We start from the raw sequence: 12,672 nt of genomic DNA, 5'->3' as shown, positions 1-12,672 counted from the left end.
TTAGTGTTGTCGGATATTTTTATTTGCGAAATAGAAATATTGCGTTTGGATTGCAAAACTAAAAGTGGAAGTTTTATTGCAATGCAAGTAAGCGTTTGTCCATTTTATATTTTACTTTTTTCATACCTACGACAAAAATACATATATTGAAATTTTATAATTCGTTTTATTTAAAAAATGTTAAAAAACATGCTTATAATCCTGTAATTGACATAATTGTTATGTAATATATTCCATTTAAATGTAATATATTACTTTACAATTAGAAAAATGTAAATTTAAAAAATATATTAAAAATATATACAGGCATTAATTGAAATTTTTTGAGTGCGAACAAACACGAGAGGCACTTTATTATTTACTTTCATTTCTTAACATGATAGACGAAATTCTAAAGGGGGATGTTTTGTGACACGAACGCATTTTTGAAACTTGTCAAACTTGTCAAATTAAAGGTTATTATTTATGTCAATCTCGTTCTCCCTTCCTATTTTTAATATCATCAAATTATAGTCAATACCTTATTATGATACTGCATTAATTGTATAATAACTCTAATATCGTCACTGTAATTCTTTATTGAGATGACCCTCATGATGTTGGCAGCATCTTCTGCATCTGGATCTTGGCAATATTTGTTTGCTAGAACTAGACAGGCGTCCGCCTCATGTACCTAAAAACGTCAAAAATATTGTAAATTACTGCCATTTTTAACATAAGAGTTGTTGATATACAAAAGAAACAAAAGCATAGATGATATGTGTCTTTTCGAGTAAAAAAATTGGAAATCATGTATCATAATTTTATAATACATGATGCACACTTTGTTGTTCATATGGAGTAGAGAAATAATGATATTAATGATTAAATTCGAATATACAGGGTTGTTCACCATATACGACACGGAGTATTGTAGCTAAACGATTAGATTTTTACAAATTGTAAGTTTTGGGTTCGTTGAAGGACTATTAGAGCTACAATTTAAAAATATTTTTACAAGTTATAGAGTGGCCAAAATAAATAAAAAACATCAAAGTTGTATTTTTTTTAATGGAACAGCCTGTATATTATTACATTTTTAGTTACCCAAAACTTACAATTTGCAAAAATCTAATCGTTTAGCTACAATACTCCGTGTCGTATGTGGTGAACAACCCTGTCTAAATATGCTTTTATTTTTTCTATCGTAGAATTTAGGTTATTTAATATTAATTTATACAGGGTTTTGTCCAGACAAAATTTTTACAGGTGAATTATACTATATTACTTTGTATGGTTATAAATATATTTTAAATGCATAATTTTAATATAAATTGTTTTGGTGCGTTTAATTTTTCTTGGTTTATTTTGTATAATTTCTTGTTTATTTTATAATTCGTTGAGTCACGACGATGCATGAAAAGAACTTTAAAAATTGTCACTACACTAAAACCATAAAAAATAAGGATACAATCATTCACCTGTTGGTTAAAAGATAAAAATACAAGTTCTTTGAACACTTTGTAGATCCAAAACAAACTCTAATTTCACCTGTGAAATTTCATCTGAAAAAAATCGATCACTGCATATAAACTTATGAAAAGTATTAAATCTAAAGCTTAAATAATGTATATAAAGGTCCCTACACTATTATTTCTGTTCTAATAAAATTTAAAGCTAGTAAATTGTTTGAGAGCATGCTTCAACTAACATTCACCTAATAAATCGTCATTAAAACTATATTAATAATAACAAAATAATAATTTCGAGTCCGAAATCGATGAAACAATTAAACCAATATTGTATTTATTAAAATTTTTGTTGAAAAGTGTGCTTTAAAAATGGTTTGGTCTAATAATAAATATAACAATGGAAATAAACGAAACAAATAGTTCTAGTGAAACTGTCTCTATTTGGCATGCAAGCTGTCAACTCGACCTATTTGTAGAATAAAAAAGGCTGGTTCTTACTTGACTTACCGAAATTTTGACTAGACTCATCGATTTTGGTTAGAATAATGCCTATTTATAATTGTCTCTGTTTAAAAATTCTTTAATATTAGCTATTAAATCGTCTAGCAAGCTATATGTATTCAAAATTTCTTTTGATTAACCATTTCAGCAAATTATGTCAATTCATTTAATTACTTTTTTTCTTCTTTTTCTTGTAAAATTATATAAAGTTTTGATTTTGATATTTGTGAGATCGACATGCTTACTTTTTAATGCAAAAAATACTATTTTTCAATTTAACCACAGTGTTGATCATGAAAAAGGTATAGTTACATAATCACGGCTTATTTTCGTCTATTTATTGGCGCAGTAATTTTTGATCAATACAGAACCGCAGTTTTGAACACCGTTTATTTATTTATTAAAAATACTATTAACAAGGAAATAACAAACAAAGATGAAACAATCTGATAAGCTCATATAAAAGTACATTTTGCCTTTTAAATTTATAAAAATACTAGCAGACACGCGTTGCTATGGCTAGGGTCAGTGATAGGGAAGTACCCGTTATATTGGAATTTGGGTAAATACTCAAGTTTTTGTACCAGGTAGGATACACCCAAAAGGTCAATAAATAGTATATTTAATTTGGGTAAATACCATTATACCCAATCATAGCCACGTTTTTAATTTAAAGTATTCTAACAAATTTTATAAACAATTTGTTAAATTAAAATTATCGTATTACTAATATTGCTATTAAAAAATAGGGATTGATGGTAGAAGGGTGAAAATTTAGGGTTGTATGTAGGTATTTTTTAATGCCAAATCATAAAAAGTAAAAAATAATAATTCTACCCCAAAAAAAATTGGGGTGGGCCACCCTTATCACTTAGGGTATAAAAAATAGCTAACAACCTATTCTCAGACCTACTGATTATACATATAAAATTGCATCAAAATCGGTTAAGCCGTTTCGGAGGAGTAAGGTAACAAAAAATTTTAAAAAACCACCCCTATTAATAAATCGGGGTTGATGGTAAAAGGGAAAAAATTTAGGGTTGTATGTATTGTTTAATGCCAAATCATAAAAAAATAAAAATAAAAAATGTTGGCCAAAAAAATTAAAAAACTTTGGACTATCACGTAGGGGTATAAAAAATAGCTAACAACCTATTCTCAGACCCACTGATTATACATATAAAATTTCTACTAAAACTACACTGAAATACTCTTATTATGATTATACTCTTCCAACCATTTAAAATATGTAGGTGGCGCCCTACAAGTAGGAGTCATATTGACATATAGTTTTTAATACATTCATTTATTTTTTCCATAGCAACTGTTAAAATTGCCTATATCTATCAAAAATAGTACTTTAACCACAAGGGTAGATTAAATGATACTTTAACAGCGAGGATATGTTAAATAAAACCTTTATTTCTTCTCGAACGTTTTTTAATTGCTTCCATTTTTGAACATTTTTGTATTCATTTTCATAAGTTATTCGGGATTTACATGGAAGTAGTTTGAATATCAGCCTGAGTATCTGTTGGTAATTTACTTATTTCGTTTTGAGCCATTTCTGGCTCCAATTCAATCAGCAATCGACACAAAAGAGAATTAAAATATTGACTAAAAACTGACAACTAAAGAGACAGCTTTATTTATTTGTCAAATTACATAGAAACCAACGCCAACCCAGCACAATATTTTTTTCTACTCGTAATAAATTCCTTGAAATAATAATTATATTTTTTAAAACGTAACTCGCTATGGAAAAAAATATTGTTTTATACACGACGATAAAATTGCATTATCGTCTTGTATAAAAAATAACTAGAATTATTACATTAGAAAATCTTCATATTAAATCCATTTATTTCTTATGGTGTTTTGATTAGTCTCATATTATTATGAAAAATTAATTTAAATTCATTAAAAATTAATAATTTCAATCATTTTGGATCGCTTTTTACTATATTTCACGGTCTTATTTTTGTTTGTAGTCTATGGCATGTTGAAAAGCTATTTGGATCTAGTTTAACTTATTTCATTATTTAAGTTATTTTCTGTCACGCCAAACTATTATTAAAGATGGATAAAATAATGATTGATATACCATTATTTTGCTATTCTAAAATGCCAGCATTTAAAAAGATCAATTATCTGTGAATAAATATGATTAAGCAAACCAGATTGTTCATTGTTCATTGTTTTAATTTCCAATGTTCTGATAGATATTGCAGATAGAGATTCAAGTTTTAAAGACCTTTAATAAAAACGACAGATAATGATAAATAGAAATTCAGTATATTCTAACTTTAAAAAATTCTTGCTAGACTATTCTGCTAAAATTATATTGTTCTTACTTAGCCTTATTTTATCCTTCGCTCTTTATTTAGTATTTAAATTTGATGTCTATAATCTGATATGTATAGATTTTTGTATTATGAGTAAAATTTGTTCTGTTAAAAATAAAAAAAATATATATTGTGTTTAGGAAAATAGCATATGTCTTGTCTGTTATTCTTTTAAATTATAGTCTATTTTTTCAAATCTTTCATCTAAGTTTTTTTTTAAATATCTATGATGCAGGGATTGACTAGACATCTATAAGAAAAAAAATATTTGAAGTATATAAGTTTTTTATCCTTGTAACTCGTAAAATTAAACAACAATACAGAAATACTAATATATCTAGCTGTCTATTGCTATTTTCTGTTTTATTTGTATTAGATAAGTATAAAGTAGATTTACGTTTAATTTTTTAGTTTTTTTTTGTCAGAATAAAGAAAAAAGATTCTCAAATATTATAGAGTCATCTCCCATATTATATTAAATTATTCATACCATGCTAGAATACCTTCTATACTCTAAAAAACCTGACTAAACTATTATTATTAATTTATTAACACTGAATCAATCTCATAGCTGCATAATAAGATTCAACCATCAAACAGAACTCTTAAAGATAAAATACAGAAGTTGCCTTCACTTTAGACAAGTAAATTTGTATGAATCTGATATCCAGTTTTAAGTTACTGAAAAATACTTAAGATATCAAAATATTTGTTCTTTCTGTCTGTAAAAATGAGATATTTATAGAGAAAAGTTATTTTTTGGCTTTTTAAGTAAATACCGATTTATCTAACTAAAGTTTCAAGAAATGGACAGGGTGAACTGTGTTTATGGAGGTAGGTATTTGTAATAATTTATTTTACATATTTCTCTAAGAGCCCCCACAGACGCTCAACTCTTCAGCACAGGCTGACTGTGCAGGCCAGTTGCTTAGTTTAACCTGTCGCACACATACGCAGTTTTGTACACAATGAACTAACTGAGGAGTTTCAGCACATTTTCTGCAATGAAAATGTCTTAGATAGATATATTAACATTCTCTCTTACATTCTGCTTCCTTGTGCAAAAAATACTTTGTTATTTCCTGTGAATATACGTCTATACTCCTTACTTTTTTTTCCATAAAAATGACGAGCTTTATTATAGTTCGATAAATTGGCATAAAAACTGTTGATTTAAGATCTACATTTTGGTTCAAGTTTACATATAGACTGAATTTTGTCTATGGACTGAATCAATGGGCCGTTCTTCCCGCATAAATCTAGACTATCGAAAGATGCGTACAACTTATCTTAGATAGGAACTATCGGAAATAAGAACTAGCCATATTATCTGATAGTCAAGCAGACAAGAAAGGCCAACTCAGTAACTACCAATTTGAAGTTGGTCAAAGAATGCCTAGGGGAGCTGAACCAAATTAGGCAAAGAAAATAGAGATCTCTCACTCTGTGTGCCAGCACACCAAGGTATAGAAGATAATAAAAAAGCAAACGATTTAGCTAGAAAAGAAGCGAACACTCAAAAAAATAAACCAGAACCGCTCTGCTTCCCAAGTTGAAAACAACTTAAAGCAGAACTCAAGAACCTGGAAGACTCCATCCGTAACCTGTAATGGGAATCCTCCAACGGTCTAAGACACTCGAAGAAATTTCTCAGGACTTACGTAAGAACAATCTTCGGATTGTCACGGGGTTTTTAAGAGGACACTGACTCGCCAATGAATATCTCGGTAGAATGAAGCTAAGAAACAACGTTGAATGCAGATTTTTTGGGGAAATGGGGAAACAACAGAACAACTCATCACTGATGGCGCCGAGACGACAACCATTCATACTAGAGGTGGGCAAAGATTGAACGAGTCGTTCATTTGATCGATTATTAAAAATGTATAGTGTGATTCGATTCACTGTTTAGAATACGGTTCATTCGATTGAATCGTAGCCAGCACGGATCCATAAGAGTCGTGATTCATTGCTTGCAATACGGTTCGTTGAATTGAATCCACGAATCCATAAGATTTGAACGATGATGCGTAAAAAAGAGTCGTGAGAATTGAATCGGATCACAATGCGATTGTTCGTTCAAAGAGAAGTGAGAATTGATTCATTGCTTACAATACGGTTCGTTCTATTGAATCGTGGCCAGCACGGATCCATAAGATTTGAACGATAAGAGCCGTAAAAAAGAATCGTGAGAATTGAATCGTATCACAATGCGATTGTTCGTTTCTACGGCGCGGCGGTGATATAGGCGGTTCGTTCATTTGAATCGTGGCCAGCACGGATCCAGCATAAGATTTGAACGATGAGCCGTAAAAAAGAATCGTGAGAATTGAATCGGATCACAATGCGATTGTTCGTTTCTACAGTCATTGTTCGTTTCTACAGTCAGACACCAATATTTAGACTTGAACAAAAGCCCTAAACAAACAACATGGGCATAAAATGCAAACTATAAGAACGCTACTTACAAAAAAAAGGCTTATTTATACTGTACTTAGTACGGGAGTATCTGTAAGGTCTTTTTACGTTAATATTTTTGTTAAAATAACATTACCGACTATTAAATGTCGGACTAAAAGACGAAATCGTGTTTTTATGCAACCCCAAATAAATATTGTTGGCCTCTGCTCAATATTTTAAAAAAACGGCGTCAGCGATGGTTATAAAATGAAAATCGTTGTCATTTTCAAGCCAACTGGATGCGATTTTTTTATCATGCTGTATTATATACAATTTATTATATTATTATTAAATTGAAATTGAAATATGGCTCTAAAAATATTAAATTGGTATTAAGAAGTCCTTAATAAATAGTATATATGAATTGAATTTATAATTTAATATTGTTTGTAAAATAATCAATCCAATTACGCTAGTGTCATAAAGTGTTGAAAAAACAAATGAAAAAACTGTATATTTCTTTTTCTTGTACCTTAAGTAATTGTCCGGCCCAATGATCGCCAGTAGTGCCAGTTACGATTCTTGTTTCTATGAAACGTAAATTGTGCCTGTGGTTGGTTCAACGATTCGTAGGAGTCGATTCAATATGAGAAATTGATCGTGTGATTCGATTCACTAAAAAGGATCGTAATGCCCATCACTAATTCATACCATAAGCTTTGGTACGACTGATATTGGAGATGAAGAACCTACCTCTGTAAAACCGTCTCACATACTCTATAATGCGTTATAACACGTTATAACTCACACAAAGATCTGTAAGGTCGCGGTGATTAACCCCCTCCCAGATATTCTACATTCTAGGTTTGCACAAAATAACTGAGCGTCTGTGGGGGCGTTGAGATAAGTTATATACCGTAGTCTTATGTGTCGTGTTGTGTTGTAATGTATAAATCTAGTAACTTTCATCTTAAAGGCTCGACAACTCTCTGTAACCTTAACTGTAAAAAACCGCACCCGATTTGAAAAATAGACTATAGACACCGAGCGATTGTTGTGTCGTGTTTAAGTCTCACCTTGACCCTTTGCAAATCGATGGGGTTCATTATCGTACCCTGGAAGAACTCCACCGTGGTAAAGTGCCTTTTGAACAGGCCCTCCAGTTCGAGGTCGGGCGGCTTCCTGGACAAAAATGGCAAAACAAAATCGTACAGAGAAACAAAATGGCGCTAAGGTTCAGCTGAAATTATGATCTAAACAACCTCGAAACTTGTCTTAGGTTTACCATGCAGCCACTACTTGAGAAATGAAAAATAGTCAGCAGTTTATAAGGTCCTGTAGATAGATTTTATGATTATTTCCATGAAAAACATAAAATAGATAGATAAGTTTTTTTTATTATTTTTATAATCGTTCTTTTGTTTGCTTTTAGTTCGATATTAAGTGAAAGAGACAAGATGAAGTTAATCTATTTTTTTAATGTGTTATAAATTAGCTAACCTGGCTAACTTCGTACTGTCTTAAGGTACATTCAGGCTGAGAGCGTCGAGCGTCGCGTCGCGTTTGCGTCGTGTCCGCCCCATTGAACTCGAACCCCGACGCTCAGCGGACGCTAGCGCAACGCCAAACGCGACGCTGTCTGCCTGAACGGTCTAATTTAAGTTAAGTGAATTGATTCCATTTCGACACGCGGACGCGACGCTCTCGATGCTTTTTGTCATATCTTTTCATACGGATGACTCAGTGTTCGAATTATCTGGAATGATCAATCAATCGATTTCACAGTGGTAGTCATTTGTTATCTATATTTTTGTTTACATTTTGATTCAAATATTTTCTATGTTGTTATTATGGTCTAACGTTTACATGAAAGCTGGCTCTTTGATATATCTTTTACTATGCTCTCTGGGACAGCATGCGGCCTATCTGGCTGCCGATACCCGTTGCGTTCACTACTGCGCATCGGATGAAGATCCTATTTTTTTTATTTAGTCCGTTAAATTCTAGTATTGAATATAAATCGAATAAGTCTCTATAGTGCAGCGCGTAGGGTTTCCAACTACGAACCGACGATTTAGAGTTCGAGACCGGGTAGGTGCAAAAACTTTTTTATTTTATTTTCGTTTATATTCTGATAGATATTTGTTTTTCACCAGAATTATTTAATACTTTACTATCAGAATATAAACGAAAATAAAATAAGAAAAGTTTTTGCCCTGACCCGGTCTCCTCGCTTGATAGGCGGAATCTCTACGCGCTAATCTATGGAGACTCGGTCGATTTATATTCAATACTAGAATTTAATGAACTAATAAAAATATAGGATCTTCTTTCAATGCGCAGTAGGGAACGCAACGTTTACCGGCAGCCAGAGAGGGCCGCATGCTGTTCAAAAGAGCATAGTCAACGATATATTAAAGAGCCAGCTTCCTTAAAATACTTGTTTTCCCGACGTTGCTAGCTCTCGTACTATTATAAATGATGTGACTAACAAGATTGTTATATTTATTTAGATAAGAGTTTCTACAGCGATCAAGCTATCTAAAATGTATCTTGTCTTAAACAATCTTTAAGACTATATAAAAAAGTTGTACTAGATATTTTAAACGATTTACTTGTAATATATACAGGGTGTTTCAAAACAAATGCGAAAAACTTCAGGGAGCGATTCCTTGTTCAAAATAAAGGGTAGTTTGCTTCATAAACGTTGGGTCAAAAGTAAACCATTAGGGAGATATCGCGGTACAAAGATGGCGGAAAAATAATGTTTTTATTTTTTATCTTGAAAACGAAAAGAGATAGACTAATGAAATGTTATGGGAGCATTAATGTTATGAAAACACACTTTCTGGTAATTTTTTCACTTTTTTAAAATGAGTGGAAGGGGTTGAAATACACTACCCCTATCATTCTTGTTAACGAAATTTAAAGAAAAATCTTATCAAACACATGCAAAAAAATAATTTGGATAGCTTGGTTTGTTTAGAAACTTTTTTATCTCTTGTGTTTTTTTGATAAAACTTAATTTTTATTTTTTAATTTCAAATAGGTGAGTTTTATCAATAAAACACAAGAGATAAAAAGTTTCTAAACAAACTAAACTATCCAAATTAATTTTTTTGCATGTGTTTGATAAGCTTTTTTTTAAATTTCGTTAACAAGAATGATAGGGGTAGTTTATTTCAACCCCCACCACTTATTTTAAAAAAGTGAGAAAATTACCAGAAAGTATGTTTTCATAACAGTAATGCTTCCATAAAATTTCATTAGTCTATCGTTTTTCGTTTTCAAGATAAAAAAAAAATATTTTTCCGCCATCTTTGTACCGCGATATCTTCCTAATGGTTGACTTTTGAACCAACGTTTATAAAGCAAACTACCCTTTATTTTGAACAAGAAATCACCCCTGAAGTTTGTCGCATTTGTTCTGAAACACCCTGTATAGTTTAGAAAAAAATATAAAATTTTGTAGCATAATACTACAGTTTATGAGAGACATCTTCTAATATATTGAAACAGAAATTCGTAATTCTTTTAAAAATAAGCCCAGATAACATCTTTCATAACAGTATCTTCTTTGAATAGTTAAGAGTGGTTCAAACTCTCGTAGCCTATTGTTACTTTTTAGATACTGTGTGGCATATAAATTTTCATATAGGACTTTTTTATTTATTTAGATAAAATTTGACTTAAGCGATAGTCATTGCTTACAAATGGAGTAAAAATGAGAACATAAATTAGACAGTCAGACTCGGGTATCTGTCAAATCTAGCATTAAAAAAATTAAATGATTAAAAAAGGTTTTTTGGCTGAACTTAAAAAAATTTCTTTGAAAATCTTACTTTTTTGATTTTACATACATATACCAATTTTCAACCATCTAGTTTTCATAATAGAAGCAAAATTATTTGATTATTTAACCTTATAAACTGCGACTGGACCTTTGTTGTCGATTTGCAGCAAAAATCAAAAAAACCAAATCAAAAAATAAGACGATCCGTTTTGTGCGCATGTCATGTAACAGAAAAAAAGAGACACCTTGACGCGTTCGAGATCGACAGCGTTCATCATGGTGCCCTGAAAAAATTCCACGGTGGTGTAGTGACGTTTCAGCAGTCCTTCCAGCTCCAGGTCGGGCTCCTTCCTGTGTGGGAAAACGGGGTACAGCGAATAGGGGGTAACAGAAAAAGCATTAAAAACACTTAGTTCGTAGAGGGTTGCAATACTTGTAAGACATATTGAATAAACAATTTAATTTCTGTTGGATAGTGATGGTTTGAACTTACACTTTATAACGTTTTCAAAATACGTTACTTAATTTTTAATTGTTGCAGTTGAGGGTTAGAACTTTTGGTGTTATAACAGCAAAATAAAACAATAATTCATCATACTACACCAAAACACTTTACTTTTTTACTGAAAACTCAGTTTTAATCATCTGCTGATCAAAAGTAAAGTGTTTTGATGTATTGTAGTAAATTAGTGCTTTATTTTGGTTAATTTTTAACATGATCTAAGGTATTTTATATATGATTTCAAGTGGTCTCTATTACTGACTCTCCAACCCTGGTCTAGTTTTAACTTTCTCTAGTTGGCAATATTGATATCGCCGTGCTGTCCGTGGTTTGTCATTTTTCACAGAGCCATTTTGATTTCTGTATACCTCCCCACCATAAGTCTGGGTTAGAATCTCAAATTGCTGAGTTATTTCTTAAAAATCTGAATCCGTTTTAACGAAACTGTAAATATATGATATTGTGTCTTGTAGATGCGGTATTTTTACTGTTTCTTTTTTAGTGATGGGAAAAACCGATTAATTTCAATAATCGAGTACTCGAGTATCAAGCGATTGCAATAACCGAGTGATCACTAGAGCGAAATATCGCTCGTATTTAAAAATACGGTTTTTTGTCCGTCGCACGTTGTAAGTACTCGTTAACGCCAAGCGCCAAGTAAGCTGCGTGCGCAGGGCACATATTCTTTCGGTAATGAACGGCAAGTAGTAAGCGGCGAGCGATTCGCTTGATCCTGATTTAGTTTATTTCGAAGCATTGTCGATGTAGGTCGTAAAATTTTGTCTCTCAGATACGCAACGGATAAATATACCGGGTGCGTCTGAAAAGTGGATCACCCCTATAACTTTTTTACTTTTTCAGATAAAACAACGAGATTTGGTATGTTAGTATATGACATAAATTAGAATTGATTGACATATTCAATTGTTTTAGGTCACTTCCGGTTTCACTGGAAATGACTGCAACTTTTGATTTTTAAATCGCACCCTCGGTATTTTTTTACTTTATTCGGTAGAAAATGACACTCTGAATAGAATGACATATCACATGTCAACTTATGACATTTTCGCATATGGTTTATTTGAAATTGTAATATGCGGTTCATAACGACAATTTGACTCGAAGTACCAAGTGTGTGGTATCAAATTATTCGTAAAAAAAAATTTTTTTTTCGAAATTTGCTAAGGATCCATCCTCGTTCCATTTGAAAAAAAATTGAGATGTGATCAAATATACGACTTGGGCATCTTTTAACCGATCAGGGCAAGACATTAAAAACATTAGACGATCAAATCTATTTTTCCAAGGCTTCTTGATTAAAAATTAGTGTTTTTAACACAGCCATGGCACTCTAGAAAGGAATTTAAAATACAATTTGTTTTTAAGCGAATATGTCAAAAGTTGACATATGATACGTCATTCTATTTAGAATGTCATTTTCTATCGAATAAAGTAAAAAAAAATACCGAGGGTGCCATTTAAAACTCAAAAATTGTAGTCGTTTCCGGTGAAATAGGAAGTTCAGGAGAGTTCACTCCAGAATGGTAGATAGAGGAAAAGCTGGATTCGCTGATCATGGAAACCCTCGAGTTATTTCGAGGTGAGTTTATAGTGTTTTTTTTTAAGCAAGAGTGCTGAGTATGATCCCGAAAAATTAAAAATCGTCTTGCTGTAAATTAG

General features: G+C 31.5%; 1 protein-coding gene across 1 annotated transcript in view; it reads right to left on the bottom strand.

Annotated features, from left to right (window-relative positions):
• LOC115884458 (calcium-activated potassium channel slowpoke) overlaps positions 1-12,672 on the bottom strand; it is a 165,464-nt gene that overhangs the window by 83,584 nt on the left and 69,208 nt on the right. Inside the window, exons 11-12 of the mRNA XM_030903048.1 lie at positions 7,774-7,879; positions 521-673 (exon numbers count right to left, since the gene is read on the bottom strand). Coding sequence (XP_030758908.1) covers positions 521-673; positions 7,774-7,879 — 259 coding nt within the window. The remainder of the gene's footprint in view (positions 1-520; positions 674-7,773; positions 7,880-12,672) is intronic.

Source organism: Sitophilus oryzae, unplaced genomic scaffold, assembly GCF_002938485.1.
Source record: "Sitophilus oryzae breed Bouriz unplaced genomic scaffold, Soryzae_2.0 scaffold_249_pilon_pilon, whole genome shotgun sequence".
Lineage (NCBI taxonomy): Eukaryota > Metazoa > Arthropoda > Insecta > Coleoptera > Curculionidae > Sitophilus > Sitophilus oryzae.
This window is presented reverse-complemented; position numbering and strand designations above follow the sequence as displayed.